This window comes from Ostrinia furnacalis, unplaced genomic scaffold (assembly GCF_004193835.3).
Source record: "Ostrinia furnacalis isolate ACB-3 unplaced genomic scaffold, ASM419383v2 OfSCF2870, whole genome shotgun sequence".
NCBI classification, from domain to species: domain Eukaryota; kingdom Metazoa; phylum Arthropoda; class Insecta; order Lepidoptera; family Crambidae; genus Ostrinia; species Ostrinia furnacalis.
In genome coordinates this window covers 567982-591284 of record NW_021133109.1, presented here as the reverse complement: position 1 = coordinate 591284, position 23303 = coordinate 567982, and the positions used below count along the sequence as shown (strand labels likewise).

At 37.6% G+C, this 23303-nt stretch overlaps 1 protein-coding gene across 1 annotated transcript in view; it reads left to right on the top strand.

Moving 5' to 3' along the window:
• Positions 1 to 23303, top strand: part of Kdm3 (Lysine demethylase 3) — a 146952-nt gene that overhangs the window by 24297 nt on the left and 99352 nt on the right. Inside the window, exon 7 of the mRNA XM_028310029.1 lies at positions 19717 to 19831. Within this exon, the coding sequence (XP_028165830.1) occupies positions 19717 to 19831 (115 nt within the window). The remainder of the gene's footprint in view (positions 1 to 19716; positions 19832 to 23303) is intronic.

Genomic DNA, 23303 nt, shown 5'->3' with positions numbered 1-23303 from the left:
ATAAGTATAATTAAGTCCACTTCAAATGAGTGGTTTACGAAATTCTTTTATGAAAAACCATTCTTCGCTAAAGTTGACTTGACATTGCTTTGTCTTTTTGTTTTTGTTGAACTCGGAACGTTTTCTTTGGTTCCGTTTCTATTGAATGCAAATGTTTAACTAATGTATGCGCGCATGTTAGTTTCGCCCATCGTCCCGCAGGTTATTTCGGTGAACGAGTCGCGACAGGTTGCTGGCGCCTGATGACGCATCCTCCCACTTTATCCTGAGCCATCCTCCCCGCGGTTCGTCTAAATATGGATTTAATGACTAATAACCAACTTTATTCTTGTCCTGCATGAATATAACTAGAAACGCCGCACAGTTCTAAGAAATAATATTATTCTAATATATGCCTCGGTATTACACAAACGGGAACGAAACGAAATGAATCAATATTAAATCCGTGATATTAATTTATGCCAGTCGTTTCTAAAATGGGCACACGCAAACCTGTTAAGAAAACACTGAACCGGATATAATTTATAACTATGTAAATTAATTTACATCAAAGGCAATTGGGACTGGTTTGTTTTGAAGAATGGTTCGGAATGCAGATATTTTGTCTTTAACCTCGCAAAGTAGTAATTCAAGTTACCGTTTGCCAGAAGCCAGTTCTAAACGGTCGAGTTTCTGCACCAGTGAACTCATTTGAATATTGGAATAGAAACAACGGCGTGCTAAGAACTTAGTTTTGCTCCCTCGGCATTGTTTTAAACTAATGTTAATCGGGGGATGTTTGAGTTGGACGCAAGCGGAACACAACGTTCGGGAACACATATACGAGCACGTTTATGTTGGCTGAAAACTCCTCGTGAAATTCTAATTTAGTCTCGCCCGAGTTACAAGTGTAGGAGATAATTAGCTTTTAGTTTTAGTCCATTAAACATGAGTAGACTAATTTACTCGCCTACTTTGTTTTTAAACTGTTTTCGCTTTAACCTTTAACCGACGAGGTGCGGTCTCACAGACCGCTCCGGTTTTTGAAATTTCTGGATTGCAATGTTCTACTTACTCCCGTGTCCCGAGCGTCTCAGTACCTTCGAGTTTAGTTGCCCAAACGCCATTACAGGTAGTGGTTACATCGACGAGGGCAGTTTTAATAAGATAATTCGATTTAAAGTTCAACAGCGGTCTGTGGGACCGTACGTCGCAGACTACGTGACATTTTTGTACCATACTGAAACTGGCGTTTTTGTTTTAGACGACTAATTTTTCGTAAAAATGATGGATCCTGGGCCACCACAACCTAGGAAAAGACATTTCCTAATGATATATTGATATTTGAACATAATATTATGTAAAAGATGGTAGTCTGTAAAAAAATACCGCGAAACGGGTGGTAAAGAAAACAGTGACATGTATTCTAGGCTCTGACATGCCAAATCAGCCTGATGTCATTGCACCAGCTGCAAAAAAGACGTACATTTTAGTCCATCTAAATTGAAAACAAAATAATCTTACAGGTGTTACCTATGCATTCCGAAAATGCTTGGCATGGGGTAAAAAAAAATGTCCTGATTTTGCCTGATGTTTACCCTACATAAATTTTTTTTGTGCATGTAATTTACGTGTCATTTATTTTTATTTCATTCATTATGTTCACTATATTTAGGAAGGAGTATAGTTTTTCTTGCTTTGATTAAAATTTACAAGTTATATAGGTATTATTGAGCTCTAGTGTAATTTCAATTAAATTAAGGATCAAAAAAGTTTTAGCCATATTTAAATAAAAAATATACATTGATTCGTCGCAAATTATACGTATGTTTATTTGTAATACTATAATGTTCTCAAAAAATATAAAACCAATATACTTTTATACAAAAAAATATTACTTTATGAGTAAACAGTATAGCGGTCCCACAGACCGCACGTCGCAGACGGCGTGACAAAAAAATCACGTCGTCGGTTAAAGGTTAAGCTCGATAGTCTAGCGTGGTATACTCGTAGGTACGCGTCTTAATTGTTAATTTAATATTCCATGAATAGAGTTTACAAAAATATTTGAAATATATTTTTGGGTGTAAATTCATACCTACTCGAATTTCTTCTTTTCACAATTCTAGTCTTTTTATACATTTATTGTCTCCTTAACCTTTTAAAGTATAAACACTTTGTTCAGATTGCCAAATCTCGAGTATTGTGTAGTAGTATAATAATATCTGTTAACCTTTAGACGCCAGACTGAATCTCAAGGATAGGTCGTCCCAAGGTCTCGAAGATACTCGACATCAATCTCCCTGGATGAAATTACTTAGTCTTCTTGAATGACTAATTACATGTTCAACTTCAAATTAATTATTATAATTTTCAGATTATCGTTGTACTTAAAACGGTCTAGTTAGTGCTAGGGATTAATAAGTATTCTAATAAATGTCGATGTTGTTAGGTATAAGATATTATTTAAGTCCATATTTTAACGTACCTACGTAGCTTCGATATCGGTATATCAATATTGAGCTATTATTAAATTACTCCAAAATAGGACAATACAGAATGTATAAATAATANATATCAATATTGAGCTATTATTAAATTACTCCAAAATAGGACAATACATTCTTTAAATCCAACTCCAGTTTAGGTACAAGATTAATAACAGAGAATTCAACGAAGCAAGGTTATTACGAGCCCTTCTCTCTAAACATTTTCATTAAACCAAATGTTAATGCAAAGGCCCATGTTGAAGTTAGCAGGGCAACAAACAAAGGGAGAATATTAACATTTAACGCAAAACGAAGACAAAGAAACCCGTCCGTTACTGCGCACTGATCCATCGTAGCCCCGGGCTGATATAATATTTACTCACGACCAATTATATTAGAACTCGGAATTCCTCGGGCGTGTAGTTAACGTCCCTTATGCTCGAAACACACTGTATAATCAAGGGCGGAGATGTGGATCTAATTAAATTGGTTAGAGCTCTCTGCGACACCCACATCGCGCTCCTTTGTTTAGCGATTTTCAAACGATGTTAACAATCAACGTTAAGGCTTTTGATATAAGGAGTTCCAAATTACTATGAATTAGTCGAGTGTTCCAGATTTAACCTTGAAGGTCGAATAATATTTGTTGCCATGTCTCTACAAAATAGAACCAGAATACAAACTTATCGGCCAACATATTTGCATAACTTGCGTAAGCTGAAAGCAAATTGATATGCAGCTGCCGTATTCAAACAAATATGTGTCATCGTCCATAAAATTCTGTCCGTTGCAGAGAAAGATTTAGTAGAGCATTCCGCATGCATGTCACGTGCCACCGTGAAATGGCCGATAGTGCTCATCTAGTATGCCACCAATACACTCCCCTATAATTTAGATGGCCATGTTTGCCTCACCAATCTCCACGAGTTGCTCCTAAATCAAGGGGAATTTGAACCTCGACACAAAGGTTTTCAGTTATTAAACTCCCCTTCCATTGAGGAAAACGTACCGCATCTGCTCAAGATGGATTCACCATGTGATTAAGTGCAGTGTTGGGACAAGTAATTACGTGTTTGATAAAGCTTACGTAAAAGAACAAAGAAGTAGACATACACAATCTTAGTAAACGCGTCTGTGATAGCATCTACACATACCGGGCACTCCAACACAATTGAAAAAGACATTTAAAAGCTTTTGCAATGCAGTGACGTAAATTATTCACGTTACATCCACTCCGGCCGACTACAAAGCGTTCCAAACTATAGTACATTTGCATAGCCGACGGAAATCTAGTTTGAGATTCATAAAGGTGCAATTTGTGCTCAATTAGAGCACGTTCCAGTCCCTTTTACCAATTTTAAACCGTCCGAATGTTCAACCCGACGTAAATCCTGCAAATAATGCGATTAGGCTGAACATTGCGCGTCGATTTGACAGAGCTGAGGGGAGCAAATTCTCGCTTAGTAATTTGTCTGGTTCGCCGACCCTTTTCAGAGACATGAGAATTCCCTGCGCTGTGAACCCATAAACAATTCATCTCGCAAAATCCACGCATGGCACGAGGATATCAGAAGCATTATGAATGCTCTTAGACTATCGATTCCAAAGTACACTCAAATCATCTCCACTTTTCTGTCTGGCTGTGTCGTGATAGCACCATCTCTTTCTGTTCGTGAGTGGAATACTAAACGGCAATCCTAACTCGGGTTGTCCCCTCGCGTAGTTCGGAAACAGTAAATGGGACTTTAAAACTGTTTCAAAGAATAGATTTTTGATTGCACGTAGTGCATTCGTGATACAGGTGTAGCGTGATCGTGATCTTGCTATTCATAGTTATTTTTTGAGTAAGTCACATGCAAATAAAATGTGTCACAACAGGTTTTTATAATTGATACAATAATCAAAACCCCACAGCCATTTTATTTAAATGTTTTAGAATAAAAATAATCTGAATATAATACAATAGAGAATTAAATAAACTTAATAACAGCTATTAAGATCTGGCTGTAACCCGATATACCTAAATCCTGCTTTTTCTTTCTATTGACTTTCCTGAATTGAATGGTCAAGCAATTTCATCAGGAGTGCCATTTCGTCGAGTGTTCCTACGTGAGAGACGAAATTTACTTTAGCAATCAACAGTTGGCTATAGTTTTATTGGGCAGTAATTTTTCAGGCGTTCTAAGCGTCAGCTGGCTTGAAATATTGTGAGTGGAAAATCCTGTGAGTCAGGTATAGCGACTTCGCGAGTCTGTAATCACAATTTATTAACGTACCGCCGTAATATGTCTAGCGTAATTCCTCTAATAATGCCTGTACCTACCTAATCTACATCATTATTCTCCTCCGCCATTGTTTAACTGCCACAATTTTGTGTATTGTATTAAAACTTAATCGCTCTTTTGTGAATAATTGACCTTGGAATTTCATCATCATTTGTTTCTTTAACAACAGTGATCATCTCATTCACTTCTAATTAAGTTTACGAATAAATTGTAACACATCAAACTGCTGATGAGCACAGTTTAAAAATGTTAATTAACTTTCGAAATACTTACTTGGTAATTGTCCATCACTAACAATGTTTATTTGATTTTATGTAATAGCATAGGCGTACCGCAAATAGTATTCAATGCTATTACATAGCCGAATTTATTACATTTGAGTAGGTATTATAATAACTGTGCGAACATTTTCACATCCAGCAGTGTCATTAAATTTGCATATTAATCCCAAAGGTCTGTTGAGCCTGTACCCGTTTAATTTAGCTCCATTTTAAAATTGTAGATTAGAAACTGAAATTCAATTTATATCCAAATGAAAAATTAAAAGGTAAAGCATTTATTAGCGCTTTCCATTATTAAATCCGATTCTAGCAGCCACATCAAGACAATGTACCTATGTAGTTAGAAGCTTTTAGTAAAGATGAGTCACAGGCCACAGCTGAATACTTGAACTGTAAATATATTAGAGTCATATCAAATTGCATTTACAGTATGTGTCTAGAGGAACTATCTCTCGCTTGGACGCTTTCCAAAATTGTATCGCTTCCCTGGCCGATGCTCATAAATTATCGTCTCAGTCTATCTGTTTATAAACGTAAGTGCTGTCGAATTAATACGCCAATAAAATATTTACTTTATAATGTACCTCGAACATAAACAGTAGTAATTAGTAAGTGCTTGCATCGGAATGTAATTCTGTGTACATAAATTTTATGAGTACTGGTCGAATAAAACTGAACACGTGCGTTGGGTAAATGAGATTTTTAAGTTTTAAACATGTTTAATGAGTTCCGTTATTAATAAAGCAAGTAAAATTTCAACGCACTTGTGCGATAATTGAAAAGCAAATTTACCCAATAAGACCTTGACACGACAACGAGAGACAATCTCATCGAAATGTTAAATCAGGCGATTCAACAAAACATCGAATGGTTTTTGTCCAAATTGAAATTCAACGCGAACCGTTCGAAATGACGCAGCACGATGTAGCCTTGTATTCTGAAATATTATGCAAAGAGTGCCTGGATCTGCGGATGTCGTGGAAATTTCAAGGCGGTTCCCACAGTTGGTCGTGCCTGTTCCGTGAGAGTCGCGGTGTGTATCGATCGAGACTGTCCTATTACCACAGGATTGGCTTGCGGCGTCACGCTCTCTGACATGTTGGCTTCCATAGTTTTTCCGTGTTCACTGGTGATGTAAGGCATTTGTGCTCTTTTATACTCGTACCTAGTCGTTATCGTAGCTTACTGTAAAAGTCCTCCATTTGCCTCTGTTAATCACAGACACTGATGGTTCAAAATTTCACAAATATAGAGCGTACAAATTTTGAGAACACTTTGAAGTAACTAGCATAATAACGTGCAACGTGTTCAGAAAATAAGGTGCTTTTCTCCACTGATATTTATACGCCTTACCTAGTGTGGTACTACTTCTGCCATCCCCAAGTTTTATGGAGAGAAATGAGCTTGAAATATATCGCAGTTTCGCCTCACGAACACACAGTGTGCTCGCTGCGCGCTCTACACGAATTCCCCGTTAAAAGTTACTGCGATCTGTGTCTTATTTAAGTTCAAGAATTATGTTAGAAGTGTTCTATTTTGTTTGATCCAAGTTAGCTCTGATATTTTGTGAAAACAAGTCTTAAAGTTAGGTTTCACATTTAGTTCTATTAAAAGATAAGAAAAGTATAAAATTATTTCATGTAGACATTGATATCGTAGTTCAGATCTAGGCGGGCAAGTTGATGCTGTAAGGATGATTAGTGACTGCCATTTGCAATTTGTTCCCTTATCACAGCCCGAGGGACGAGTCACGTGTACTCTATTTTATCCCAACGTATCTAGATTGTACAATGGACTCTATCTCCCGTCGTTATTATTCAAAAAGTAATTGATTTGAGCTTAATGTTCTTTATACGACTGATGATTAACATAAATTCATCATATCTGAATGTTATTTATGCTTGCGTTTACGATTTATGGTTGTGATAAAATAGTTGCTCAATATTTACTTTCAACAACATTTCTGTGAAAGAAATCTTCAAATACATTTCAGCGTTTAGCTATAACGTGTTCACAATATGTATTTTTCGCATAAAATTCTCAGAACTACATAACAATAGTTACCGTTCCCTTATTCAATTCAGCTCAATTTGCGTATTTATGAAATTCAAGCTCTACCAATCAACCAGTAGCAGACGAGAGATTCTCCAACGAGAAACTAATAAATGTTTTGGAGCCGTCTTGAAACAACAACGGTTATCTGCCGTCAATATTGTTACACTGCCGCTATCTCGATTCGTTGATTCATTTAGAATAACAAGAGGGAGAGAGTTCCTCGGGTAACTCTAATCGGTAAAGTTTGTAACAACATCGGCCGACTTTCCACCTCCATCGAGCGAGTTAGTTAATGCGAGTTCCCGTGCAGTGGATACGGATATCGATCGCCACAAGTGCGGGATGCCGGGATTTGTCTGGCACGCCCGGGTAACCGAACACCCCTTCCGCCCACCGGCTCCCGTCAAAAGGGTCCGCATTAACGTGCCACTCACTACTTACTTCTTGTTTTGTTTGAAGGTTAATATTCGTTGAGACTTGAGACCTGGACGACAGTTCGGCTCTTCCCAAACGAGTTTCGAGCTCGCCTGCGGGACATCCGCGGTTACCTTTTTAGATAGTTTGAATTTAGTTAGTTAGTTTATGTCGCTTTTGGGTGTACCCGTACACCCAAAAGCGACATAAACTAGTTTAATTTTGATAGGTTTTCAAAAGCATCCTTTTTGGCTGTTATAGGCTAAGTTCTGGCCATGTCATTAATTGACATCCCAATCATACTAGGTATATAGTAATTTATTGGAGTCTTCTAATTCTACAACCTCCATGACACCAAACCTAGATTGTAGAGTTAGAAACAGGCTACGTCATAAAAGTAGTCGTTATCACGAATATAAACAAACCAATCGCGTCAGATATGACTGTGTACGGATTATGTCACAAAAACAATGACCTTGCATCTAAGGAAGAGGCAATGTGTGTGAAGTATAATTAATTATGCAAGCTTGTGTCTGGTCCGTGCCGGGGCGCGGGGCGGGCGGGGCGGCGCGCCCCGCGCTACAGTTTGCGCCACTCTCCCGCCGGCACACTACGCTCGCTTACTTGTTACTCGGAACCGTTTACGGATCGCATCTTACCTTTCACCGCAACGTCACGTGTTTTTTTCGAATCTTGAATGTCTCGCGTGACGGCGTGAAGTGATTTTGGTGATTTGTGGCCATTGTGGACCGTGGAGCGTTGGACGCCGGTAGCAGCGGTACCTATTTTGTTATGATTCATTGTTCATTAGCAAGCTTTTACAATCTGTGACGCATTCTTCACGAAATCTTTTGAAACTATTATATTGAACCTGCCGTTTTTGTTTATACCGAGCACAATAACTTTCCTGTAGAGTGCTTTTTTGCATTTAGTAAAAAATACCAAAATTAATTTGTCTGTCCACCTGCTTTCTCTTTTAGTTATCCTTTTTCTGTAGGCTGGTTTTTTAATTTTGAAATGGCAACAGTTTAACTTTTCTTTTATATTTCGTACAATTGTTTTTTTTTTTACGTTTTGTGTTATCACTTTCTGGTTTATTTTATCTATCCGTGTCGTTGATGATCATCTCGTACAGCAGCCTGATCCTTTTTAATCGGCTCCATAACTCGAACCTAATTTGCAACGGTGAGCATGCATCGGAAAGCTAATTAGCATATAATGGCATGAGCACGACTGCCTTTCCGATACATACCTACACAGTACACACGTATACATTATGCACTCGCATGCAACTATCTAGGTAGCGCATACAAAGTAGTGATAACCACACCCCGACAAGTCCACTATCTCTTTCGCACCTGCCTCCTATCTACATAACTATCTCCATTCGCCAGATGCACCTCACTGCTCGACCGTTAATTCTGGAGAGCAGTTTAAGAGACTTTGAGAATATATGCTCTCGGTGTTTAAACACGATTCCGGAATTAGATCAATTATAGCGAGTCGACGCGCGTTACTAATCGAAACACGCACATAGCCATATTGTTATTACATCGCGCCATGAAAGGAAACAGAACGTTTTGAATTGAATCCGACCGATTTTTGCTTTTGTTCTTTTCTAACTTCTTTGTTAGTCGTTATTGTTCCTTTGTTCGCCTGAAGAACCGATGAGGCGACGCTATTTATAAACATTGGCCGTCCGATTGGAATACTTGTTACACAATTTCCAGAATCCAGATTTGGAAAGGTCATCCTTTTCAACTCGGGATGGTCAATTGCGTAATTCTGAGGGCAGGTGCGGTTGGTTGGAGCCATTGTTCGTGCATTCCGTTTTAAAATTATTTCCGTAAAAGGCTTTAAAGTCCATATAGGGAGTTGGATGGCTAGACGCAACAACAAAAAGGCGGTACAGGAGATCGTCTACGTCCCACGTACGCCCACCGGCCGCATGTCGAAGGTATACGTGAATAAATCTCACCTGACAACACTGGACCCCGCCACCCATACAAAGAGCCTGTATTTATTTTAGAGTACGCCTCTGGCAAATTTAATAGAAATAGCTTTGAGTCTCACTAACAAAAGCCATCTGATATAATCCAATTACCTATTCTATAAGTATAATTTCTAGTTCAAAGAAGAGCTTTTTGAATAGGTAGGTACGTATATTTAACGCTACTAGCAAATTGAAATGTCATATTATTTAGAAGTAAGCAAATCCACGAGTGTACAATGAATAAACCCNATAAAACTAGCCAACTTTAAAAAACTAGATCCAAGGAATTTCTGACAAATGTTTTGTCACGGTTAAAGTTTTTATTAGTGCGGTTTGGTTTGTTTTGTGATGCGAAATTCTCAGAAACTCTATTGTTTGAGTACAAAAGAGCTTTTTATGGTCCGTCATTAAGTCCGTGAAGTCTATGAACTGCGGAGTGAGCGAGACAGCCGATGGAAAAGCGAATGTGAGTTCCGAGCACGGCACGCCACTATTACGATTCGATTTACGATAATCGCCTGCATTCGAGATGCGCCATTATGTAAATCTTCTTGTTTTGATTTAATGAAGCCCGATTGACGTCATTTATTACTAACTCGAGTAAGATACTGGCTCGAGCAGTAATATCTACGATATAACTTGGTTTATTATCATAATTATTTTTAATAAAATTTTAAATCGTTGCGGAAATATTGCATTTGAACGCTTGGAGCTCGTCAATAAAACATAAATGAATTACTTACGTTTGTTACGACATAATACATTTTACTTGTTACTTTAATACTTAATGTAATCAAAATGCAGGGGATTTAAGAGTACGTTCATGTTTATTTTATCTTATTATGTTGGCCCAGTTTTCAACGGCGTATTAATTATCTATTCCTTTTAGTTATGGCTCTGCAAAGACATTAATACAGAGAGTTGGGACAGGTCCAAGTTTCGTTTTATGTATTGCCGTACGATACTATGTAAAGCCAAGTTTATACGAACAATAAAACTTGCGGAAAAACTTTTGGAAGCTAATTCTCTGGGTAAATTGTGGTTAGTCAACTTTTACCTATTATTTCTATGAATCTGTCTACTTATTAAAGATCAACGGGATTATAACTTTATTGTAACCGAAAATTCTTTCTTATTATTCTTTGGCTATTTTATTAGTATTTCTTACTAAAGTACTAGATTTGCTCTATATTTTGGTAGCCTCGCGACTATTATTAGAGGTCGTGTGGGTTGAAGAGGATTTAGTAAAAGCTTTAAATAGCTTTAGAAATTCCTTTCTCGGAAACAATGAGATTATTTCATATTTTTAGTAGAACAGTGGGTGTTTCGAGAAGCGTGTAGCAGCTATACAAATAGCCGATTGAATATAATTATTTAGTAGCGCAGGTGTAGTATTACCTGTTTGTTTGTCCTGACCTGTAATGTTAAGTACGCAGGTGTTCGCGTAGCTTGTTTGCTATACGCACGATTTAAATCTTCTCGTATGGACATTAATTGCTAGTAAATTGAAATGACTTGTCTATAAACAAAAGTAGCTATTTTTTTATCAATTAAGAAAAATGAACAAGTATCCAGGCTAATGGTTTTGATAATTTAGTGCAACATTCGTATTTGTTTCTGTTATTTCTAATTTAATTATACCTACTATATTGTGTAAGATATTTCTCAATAAAATAGTTGAAGATTTATTGTTTCAATTAAATTGCAATTTAATTTCAATCAATAAAAATATGTAGAAATAATGTTTGCTAATTCATGTGTATCCAGAGCACAGGCTTCGGTAAACTGGTACATCTAGTTTTATAGCAAACTAATAGAGTTAACTGCGAATTCGACGTACATGAACTACGTGGAAGTAACGGGGCATCACTAACTCTATTGCAGCTGGAACGGCCAAGTGTAATCGTTTAAAGTAATTTTATAAGGGCAGTAAAATGCAGAATACAATAACCCCTCGCTCGCTCGGTAGCGGGTTCCCGATGCAATCTAGTTAGCCGAGTGTTGAGCTTGTGGCTGTACAAACCCGACCGGACTGCAGTCCGGTTCCTAGCAAAAGAGATCGCAGGCTTAGGGTTGATTCTGTTTTATTCATTTGTAGAGACTTTATACGTTTTATATGACGCTGTTTTGGCCGAATAAAATGGTTGTCTTGAATCAAATATAGAATAATAACTGTTATTCTTCTGGACTGTGTCGCTAGGATAAATAAAATCATTTACCTTTGTTATCGTTGTATGTATAAGCCATTTGTGTATCATATACTCGTATTTTAGCATCATCACTCAAAGTTTTTGTTTATAAGGCGAAAGGATATCAAAATAACTTGAATTTCCTAAAGTGAAAAGCATTTTCAGACCAGTAAACGAATCACAATCACAAACTGGTATAAATAAGTAAATCATAGAAGCTTTAAAGAACTGTGTAGTAATGGCAGCCCTAAGCACCGGTGTAACTAGTCTCGTTGCACTCTTGCCCGCGGCACTCCTCCGGTTGTGCGAGATTGAGAGATACTCGTATAAGTACGGTCGACAGTATATCTCACTACATTTTGTTGCAATATCGCACCTAATACTACTACAAAAGACGCTACAGTCTTTAGCCCGACTCTTGTGTACATACATACAGCTAAGGCAGGCCCGCTTTTACTCTATAGATCCCTAGATTAGTGGGATTCTCCGAGAGCTCGAAACGCAAAGGCTCCATCAAAAGAAAAGTAAGCGAGTGTATGTAACACAATACATAAAATCCTTTTTGTTCTGGTACCCTAACAAAAGACATNCGACCCATTTACCTACCTTCTATTTAAAGGTGTGTATAGATTTCTTTTGCTCGACATTTTTTGTGATTCTTTCAATATCACATTTCATATCGTATCAATAGATTTGCTATGATTTCCAATCACAACAAAGAATGCTTTATTTTTTTAATAACTTTGGCTATTTCTGATGTTTATGAATCTCACATCAATTAGCAGCAATTAACGTTAATCTCCTCAAATACGTTACTAACTGGGGCTTTCTAGACAATACAGAAAAAACACTAAACATTGCAACAGATTAGTCACGCGATACAGTTAAACCAATTACGGAGTTACAAGGCTGTTCACTAAGGCATTAACGTTTATGGATGATACTTAGATGTTTGGATATTACGTGGACATAGATCGTGGAGATCAGCTACTAAACTGTAATTTAGGAAAAATATTCATTTCCTTTTGGGTGGGGCTATATATTCGTCTCCGTCACAGGTAATTGTCTTACGCCCGTTTTCACCATCGATCCCTAATTTATATGTAAACAAAATTCCTGTTATGTGTTACCATAAGGGTCACTTAAAAATTAGTGATTGATAGTGAAAACGGGCATTAGGAAACTGTTTGATGGACAGACTTGAAAGGTACAGTTTAAAATCAATTTACGCTGGAGCATAGATTAGAATCTGAGATTGAACGTATTTCAATGGTTAGATGAATATCGGGCCTAAATCTGATCTTGATTTGCAGATACTTGAATTATGATTCGGGGCCTTTGTGACTCAATGAAAGAGGCATTGTGTGTTTCAGAATAATAAAAATGAAATATACTTACTTATAGACTTTAACAACCATGAGAGAATTTACTGTTCAATAGTCTAGTAAAAAAATGTAATAGTCTACTAGACACATACATGCCCTGTTTAGAAATGCCCCGGCAGACAAAGGTCAGGCGATGCGTGCGCTTACGTAACCGCCGCAACTAGTGCATTATGCAATTTGTGTTGACGCCTCATACATCGTAAATCAGCATTATCATTCATTGTTTGAACACTCTTATCTACTTTCAACTATTCCACTCAATACACGTTTCGTATAAATCTTATTGCTTTATTGCAGAATTAGTTGCTTTCATTATTTATTATCATTTTACGACTAAATTAGTTACAACGCTATGAATTTAACGTATTAAAACAGAATTAATGAGTATTGGTTTTGTAACAACATTCTTCGGGCATTATTCATTCCGGTCGGATTTAATATTCAGATTCGTGAATTTATGAAACGGCTTCATTTACATAGCTGTTGATACGTCGCACACAAAGATTATTCAAATCGAGTTGGATTAGTGGAAAGAGGTGTCTTTTAGCGATGTGAACTCTTTGAACCGTGGACCGTTAACCTCACAGAATTAAGCGAGACACGGCCAATTAATGGAGGCTGGCTCGATGCCTTTATTAGTGAGGGTTCTGTGTGAGGTGGACGGGTCAGTTTATTATGGCGAAAGCATTATCCTGCAGGGAGTGGCGGACGACAACCCTGAAGGTAAACTAAATAAATCACTGGAGGCACTCGATGGGCCGTTCACCTGCTATCGAGCGCTCCTGTAAGCGTACGTTCCGGGCTTGAGCGAGATGTTGCCACCCCGTGGGCGTCAACATTATATTCAGCTCAGTAGTTCATAATAAATTGGATCGCGATTTCATTAGAGCACTTGTGGATGCTTGAAGGTCCCACTTTGCCTATCTAACTCCCCAATTACCTGTCTGAATCTGATATTAATATAACTACCGTCTTCTGATGTTGTTTAAACGTTTGCCAATTGATTGGCATATTAGCCTGAACTTGAGTTTGACTTATTAATTTGGTTTTGAATCTACGTTATATTAGAGAGACATGTTTGTGAAATCACAAAAGTCCGCCTTATCGATACGATGAAGATTTAATTGTATTTTATTAATTTACTAAAAATACGTCTTGTGGTGGTTATAAAATATTTTATTAAATTTAAACTGCATTACTTCGTCAGTGTGTTATTAAAAGTCCTACAAACACTGTAAAAACAACTTTTCTGTTTTAGGTATATTGACAAAAGAAAGAATACGTTTCACTTGGGGCAATATCATATTTTTCTTCTTCTTGTTCTTGTATAAAGGTGCCCTAAATATACGGTTGCCAAGCAACAGCTTCAAAGGCTCTCGAAATTTTCCCGGAAAATTACAAAGATGTCTGAGAGGTCTCTAAACGATCGAGTAATTTTAAATATTACTCTCAGATAGGAACGGAAAATTATGTTAATTTACATCTCGTACAAACTCATTGGAAAAAGGAAACACTTTGATGTTTCTCCGGACTCCAAGATAACTATTACTTTAACCTAAGAGTAACGCCATTTTGTATAAAAATACAATTCCTCGTAATTAACCTAAATAGCGTAAATTAATCTGTTTGCGTAATAAAAAAAGATTCTCACTTAATACAAGTGTTTTGAGTCTAACAAGCTCAAGTTTCATTGAAGATTAGTATCACCTTTTGTGACACTCTAATCCTCTTTACGTCGTGTAAGAGGTTGGGAAGGAGATTAAATTGGTATTTTTAGATCGCTTCTTTTTGCTTGTATCTTATACGGGAAAAAACGCCCTAAAACAACGAGGAAAATGATTGATGGGTATTGCTCCTGCTATAACAATTTAGGTGATATGTTCATGTTTGTGTGTTCACTTTACCCACCTGCCTGTAGGTGCATTACACAAATTAATGCGACTTTAATACTTGATGGTGGTGCAGTGACCTGCGTGCAAACAGAGATGGGATTGAGTTTGACATTATTGAATAGGCTGCAACAACAACGTGTTTATTGTTTATTGTGCTCGCCAGCATCAAAAGGTGGACCACAAAGGCTTCCCCGAAGGCTATTGTGCTAGCTGTGGTATGCACCGTTGGTTAACACAAAGGCATACTGTATTGATTTCCAAAGCATGTACGTACACGAATTGCGGTTTATCCAAGTAGGATACATGTATAAATGGTACTTTGACCTTGTTGAAACAAACTAGAACGAGAAAGTCGTTTAAAAGGTAAATGAGTACTCGCTATCTGTTAAAGAAAACTTACCTCTAATTATCACCTAACATTTTTGTGGTTGGAGACAATTAATTCAAATAGTCTGTTCTGTACAAATTACGATAGTAGAGTCACATGTCAATTAAAGTCCGAGCTCTGTACATCAGAAACGGTTGACATTTGTGAATGGGTTTCGCGCACAAAATCCAATTTGGTACGTGATTCGAGCAGTATGCGCGGACTGAGCATGGCAACACGGGATTATATAAACATAGCCGGTATAAATAGAGGGTTCCACTTGACGGATCGCCTCGTTTGCCGCCGGCAATCCCGTTCAATTGATAGTGTTGATAGAGTCCGCACTGAAATAATCGCGGACATTTCTGCTTCTATTATACGCAGGACTGACATTTGCTACCATCGCTTTATTTATACCTACTTTATAAGCACATATTCATGCATACTAGAATAAATTACAAAGCCAAATATTTGTTTTAGAAACCTACTTTGTCCATATTCAATTCCGCTAAAATGTGATTTTAGAGCAATAAGCTTTAAAAGCTCCCACTAGGTGGACCGACGATCTGGTGAAGGTCGCGGGAGGTGCCTGAATGCGAGCGGCGCAGGACCGGTCTTTGTGGAAATCTTTGCCCTTGGGGAAGGCCTTTGTTCAGCAGTGGACGTCTTTCGGCTGAAACGAACGAAGCTTTAAAAGCTATCTTCTATAGAACTCCAGGTCCAATCAAACATTAATCTGTATCTGATAGATCCAATATTAGGTTCTACATCCTCTCAACTATTCGCCGATCGTAAATTGCTCTGTGTACATTCCATTAATTGCTTTTGCTGTTAATAAACTTTGAAGCGATTGCCCCGAACCAATTACAATGGTGTGTCGAATTTGGATTTGCCCCGCGGTGTGCTGTTGGTCTGCCTCTAATTGCTTCCTGTTAACTTCTACAGCTATTATACATAATTGCGGTCGGCTATGAATAACTAGCCTATATTTAGATTTTATTTTGAGTGAGTTTTCTTGTCAATTATCTAGCAACAAGATGGGATGAAGTACCTATCTCGTAATTGTAGAAACTTTGAATTAGTTGAGTAACATTTTCTGATGGCCTCGAATAAAGGTTAGATTGAACTGTTACTATAATCTTCAAATCGCGATATATCATTGAAAACAGAACTGCCAAAAAACGTAATTGTGATGAGAGATTAAATTTTTCTATAATTAATTTCAATAGACCTTTAGCATCAAGATTCAAGACAGATTTTCGAAATCTGTTTAAGCGTACTAAAGATACAGTGCGAAATAAATATCCCATCTAATTCTAGCTTTTAGCACGCTTTATGGGGGTGATGTTGATCTTAGCGTTATGATAAAGGGTAAAAGGCAGTTACCGTGGGCACGTCATGGGGCGACGCGAAAAGTTCCCGTAATGACCGCCATACCCCGGAATTTATTCTAGTCTTAAAACACTTTATAACGGATGGGAAAGTTGTTTAGAACTGCTATTAAACTGTCTAGAACCGCCGTGCTGTTAAATCATTTAAAAATATTGCATGGTTCTAACATAGTGATTGAAGATGTTTGTAAAGATAAACGCAATAGATTTTTAGTGGGTAGACCTTACCCTTCTGGTAGGGAAAGCCCCACATAACCCACTAGCTACCCCCACGGCTGGTGATGGTAAAAAGGTAGGTGGTATCTAAAGTAATGGACTAGTTTATACTGATTGTAGATGCCTAATACAAAAATAATTTGAACTCTACATCCACGCCTTTGTTCGTTGGTGTGTTGTATTCATGTAATTATTCAAATTGAACTACCATTAACCCAAGGCCAAAGAAAAGAATTCCTTGCAAGAAAACTAAAACTTATGGCGTCGTTTACATTGTTTATATCACACTGGTAATGCATATGAATTACGCCGCCATATCGCGTGGTAGTATGCATAATATGCAGCTCTTGCAGCACCCGTGGCCCACTTGCGAGGCGCATTGCGTAGGTCAAGCGAGTGACAACACACTTTCTCCATAACATTTCACTTTCACTCGGTGATCCAAATTCTCTAACGTTTTTGTTAACTAAGTAAAGATAAATATGTTTACAAATCTACAATGCTGATGTCATAATCTATGACTGCTTTAATGATAAAGAAGCGATGTGATATCGATACGTTGTTTCTATGCACTTAGTAAACAGAGATGATGCTGACAATCTTATATGTATAACAGTCAAAACTAATAAAATACCTATAACTGATCAAAATCACTTTTGACTGCAAAAATCAGGCCAAAGTGGTTTTGACTTGCGCTCTTTAGTCAAAAACTTATTTTGCAAAGCTATGAAAAATATTTGTGTAGGAGGTAACCTCTAGAACCACAAATCTAATTCTGGATAACATTTTGGCGAAGTTAAATTCAGTCCTTTCCAATTTGATTTAGCATCAAGTCTAGTTTTTCACAGTAAAAGCTTTCATTACATTTCAAAGGAAATCTGTCATGTTCCCACAAATAAATAGTTGTTTTTTCAGTTTCGTTAACAAGTCGTCTATTCAGTGAAGCTGTGTTGACTATAAATATTTTGGAGCTGTATTTTATTTTATGGAAACCTTATTTAGTGGCATATTGTTGGATTTCTTCCAGCGAATCAGAATTGGATTTAGTATCAAAAATGAAACAAGCATTTATGTTTGACCCAATTTGTAGAGCGTTTAATGTTATTTAAGCATCGTTTAGAATGATTAAACATTTAACATAATTATTAGTAATCATGCTACTACATGTTTATAAATATTGAACTTGCTCTTTAATAATATGCCAGTTATGTAATATTACGTAATTTTCTATACATATACGGTCGCCTTTTACCGCCATAACAGAAACCGGCGCCTCGGGCCTAAAGTCAATAACAAAGCGAATCGTATGAGTCACCGCTTTCCCTCTTTCTCGTGCAATACGAATGTAAAGTTTTAATTAACGTTTTAAAACTTTCTATTCATATAAAAGTTCCTGAGCGTACTGTTTGTTTTAAATTCGCAACTTAATTGATGTAATTTCAAACTTTTGTCAATTGTTAGTTTGTTCAACCGAAGGGTTCAGTTTACAAACAACGGTCTCTGTTTTGGTATGAGGCTACTTTCAATCTAGTCCTCTATAGACGTTGATTGGCTCATCAAAGTTGACTCGGGGCTCAATATGAAACCTCTGTCGGCCGGCGGCGCCCGTATAAACAGGTTGTTTGTCAATTTTCCGATGACGCAGCGCGCTGTCAAAGCAGTGTTCGGCTGTGCACATAAACAGTTCGGGGAGACCGACGCCGGCACCCACCCCCATCCACCCCCAGACCCCCAACACAACCCCCCGACTGCCCCATTTTTCACTAGTACTTAGTGTGTCGTGAGTTACCCCTCACCCCGTGTTTCATTCGCGTGTTTTTTCTGTAAATTTATGTTACGACAACACGCGGTCAGCTGAGCCAATATTTTTATACGAAAGTTAAACGATTCACGGAAACATTTCAGCTTTGAGGCTGTATTGTTTATTTGTCGAATCAAAAGAAATGCTTTGTCTAAAACGTTGAGTTTTCCCCAGTGAAATTTTATATCTTTCCGCTTGGTGTGTCGTCGTTAATTAAATGGTAGATCGTTTTTGTTGTCGAGTCTGTAGAGTCCTCGTTGTTTTATTGAATCTCCCGTTACGCCTCTTGGCAGAATGATTCATTAAGTTTCATTACTGTAGGAACATTTTCGTTTGAAGTTCTCGATTGCGTCGACGCGTTTAAGAAAGAGTGATTTGCTGTTAATGAAAATGAAGCTGGATAGTGGGGCGTCATTATCGGATATCAATCAGCGTTAGTGCATTAGGGTGAGCGGCCTCGCTGGGTCGGCCAGTCAGCACGGCGGGAGGCGCTGCTGAGTCGCCGCGTGACTCAGCGCGCCGTGACGCATGACTCGGCGGTTTCGGGATCGTCCGCCGTCAGCTGAAATAAGTGGATTGCTGCATCACGAATGAACGATTCCATTTTAAAGAACAGTCTATGATGTGATTACCCCAGACGCTTACGCCCGTTCGATTAAATTTCTCTCTTTGTAGCAGCTTATTTTCTTCGAGCGGTTTCATGTCTCTGTCGCGTATAATTACGAAAAAAGACGTTGGCGTTTAGACTGTGACCCGAATTACATTTTAATGAGAATATCAAATGCTCCCCCGGCTTACGAATAATTTATGGCACGTTCTTGTCTCTAAATATAATGAGTCAATTTCCCGGAATCTAAGAAGCCTAACGGATATTTGATACTTTTGTTGCCAAGTTAAATTTTGGAGGATTTATTGATGAGGACTAGTGACTTAGATGTAATTGGATTTTCTTGAGTAACATTTTCGTCTTTTTTCACAGAGGATCGATCGTGAGAACACCAAGAGTCCAGCAAGCACCGGGGGCAGGAAGAAGGCAGCTGCAGTGAAGAGCAACGGCCAGATCGCCACCACAGAGCCGCCACCGCAGCCGCCAGGTAAAAACTATTTCATTTATTGAATCAGAATGAGTTTCTTTGTTTGCTTGAAAGCGTTATTCTCAGGAACTACTAGTCCGATTTGAAAAGTTCTTTCAGTGTTAGATAGCCTATTTAACGAGGAAGGCTACATATCAATACTAGCCTGAAGTAACTATTCCACGCGGAAGAAGTCGCGGGCAGAAGCCGGGTATTACTATAAATTTATAGTCATAAAATAACTACATTTAGGACACATTTAGACACAACACTCTATAAAAGATAAAAGCTCCAAGTTCGAGACAATGTAGTCAAAGTAATTGAAATCCTCAAAAGGCTTCACGTCGTTGCGTTTACGTCACCGTTTCAAAGGTGGTCCGGAATTAGAAACACAACGTTGCGAAAGCCCCCAAGGGAGCTATCCCGGTTCCGGGCTAATAGGATGGGATTCGGAACACTGAGGTGTACAGCCGGCAGCCGTCTGCCTACGAACGTAATAACGTTCGGTACTCCTTTTGAGTATATCCTTTTCATGTCTCTGGATTACTGTGAATGGTGGCTAAGTGGATTAAAAAGACGGTTATTTGGTTATTTAATTAAGATTGCTTTATATTTCTAGTAAGGATTAGCGTGACAAACATAATGGAATGTAAATAAATGTGGTCTGTTCGAAATCAGAGAACACTTTATTAATTTATTAGGTACTCAATCAAACTTCAGGAAATAAATAAATGAAGTCATGTACAAGTAAAAAAAGTTAAATCGAGTGTACTGCGAACCGGGCGTATAAAGTAATTAATTTTCAATTTTAATGGAAACAATACAATAATATTCCAAACGACTCTACTTTCCGTTCAGAAAAAACGAGTGGCCCGGCATTCCGTATCGGGCATGTAGTGGACACTTTACGGCGACATGTACATGCATAATTATGTAAACACGCGCCGTAAGTAAGCCTCGTGCATGCTTCCAGCATTTTTTACAATCTGCGCAATGTGCATAATGGCAGCGTGGCATACTGAAGTAACTGAAAGCTGGCGCGCCGCCAACCCCGCGATAAACGGGTTAATACTGTTCCTTGCTTGAATCTTTCCTTTATAGCCTGTGGTGTATCTTTATTACTCCGTAGATATTAACTGCAGACAGTTTTTATTTCATTGCACATGTTACATAACATTGCAGCTTTCATGTTGCGAAAGTTTATTTTTACTCAATTGAACGATCAAAGATAAGTATGTAGATGCTTCATACTCCAAGAAACACCTAAAATAGAGCAAATATTTTAAAGAAATCATGAACTAACAGTAAACTCACGTAAAAGTTTCAGCTGCGAACATTCCGTTTGAAGCTTTTCATAAAATGCAAAAGTATTTTTACTGTAATACGAGTATCTCTTGAAACAATGAGTTACGTATTTACTTTCTTCTTGGTAAGTAAAATACCAAATAAAGGTACTCGTATAATGACGAGTACCTTTGTCTTTCAATGAAAAATAAAATTCCAGCGTCTTGTGCTCTGCGCGTTTAATTTACAAAAGAAGAACTGTTTTAGTGCACAAAAGAAGATTTAATCATTGTTACAGTAATATTTTACTCCGCTTTTATGAAACGACTGTTAATTCTGTCGTATAATTAATTATAAGAGGTCTAGAATAGATTTGAACCGTATCATAAAACTGGAGCTCCGCCGAACTATAATTAAGCTCTAGTACATTATTTAGTAAAGTAACATATCTATAAGCTGTACTAATACTTATTGGAATTTCAATATTCAGTGTTAATATTTGAGTGCCTTCTGAGAATACAGACCCATTTACGTAAGCCCAACTATTAAAATCATATTTCACGTTAATATCATTCTATCCTATTCCATAATTGTTTACATTAACTATGTACAATAACCGTTTATGCTTTATTCTATGAAATAGAGATCTTATAAATGTCTGGTTGAATTATTAATACTTACCTTTTGAGATTATGGCTTCCTTGCCTCATTTGAGTAGGACGAAGCCAATTAGTTGTTCAATAGAATTTCTTGATAAAATTTCAAGTTAGTGTATTAGACATCGATTTTTTTGTTACAAAGATGAACGCATTTTTCCATTAACTTTCCGGGCCAAGAAATCAGTTTTTATGGGAAAAATATCTACAAGATTTGACTAGTATGTATTAATTCAACTAAAGGCTTACGTAATATGCAAATACAACTAGGTACTTATACGGTTTACATACAATTTGCGTAAGTATAAAGTTATCTTTGCGTGTATAATGTCTGCGGAAAATACCTTAAAGGCTTCCCAGGTTGTTAAAGCGTCCGGTCAAAGCGGGCTGGGTTCCAATTCCGCTGGAGCGCACTCGAGCACTTGGGTAATCCTAGGCCAGGCTCAGCATAATTTGGGGTTCAAAGTCATGCGCATTAGCTTCATAAACCACAGTTTAAAGGAAACCGCCGGGTTCCCATGTGTCGTCGCCATTAAACTCGCCTAATTGCAGATTAAGGGATTTTATAATTAGACCAAACCAGTGACCGGAACGAATTCCAGAATTTAATGTGGTATAGATTTTATTTCAACATTAATGTTTAGATTACGACGGAGAATTCATTTTAGTCCGAAGTCACAGAACAGTATCTCTTTGTATTCTTGTTCATATGATATTCATGTCCTGTGCAAATCTGTCTTTCATAAACGGATCACGTTTTATAAAACTTGCCCAGATGTTTTCATTCAGAAGTTCATTAAACACGAAACACATTGTTCTTTGTCCGGCACATAACTCGATGTTGTCCTTTGAAATAATATGTCTGCGATAAAAGCTGATAAAACGTGCTTTCATTTCGCGCGACGGCTGCATCTCACAGCATTGTGACGTCACTGGGGAGACAGGGAGGGGGAGGGGAGGACATACGTGTCGTATAAATCACAGGACGTGAACGCTTTTCGTAATATACAGCCACTATCAACCGAAACTGTATGTGGGACTACGATTGTCTGACTTTGCTCGCGTAATTCAAACTTTTTATCATACGAGTATTCACAATTTTTGTAATTGAAGCGTATTTTACTTCAATAAGTAATGTAAAGTAACACTTATAAAAGGTACTAAGTAGTTAACAAACTGACTAAAGTTAGGTTCTTGAAATTCAAATTGTATAACGGTACCGCTTCCATAGAATTTATAATCTGTTTCAAGTTCTCCAAAATTTCGTTGCTCTCTCAAAGAATTACATATTTAAGCGTTCAGATTTTTCGTGAATGAAGCAACTGTTGATTATTCCCTGAATAATTCAAAATATATTAAATTTTGTTGCCCCGAGGCCAATGTATTTGCATAATAAAGAGCTGGAATTTCGCATCTCATATTGTAAGCGGCGAGCGAGTCGTCGGTTCGCATAATTTTCTCAAACGAGTCCGTGCGGTTTGTCCTTTCTAAAAACCCATCTGCCTTAATTTATTTCTGTTTTTTACGATAAAGCCATGGGGAAAGGTACCGCA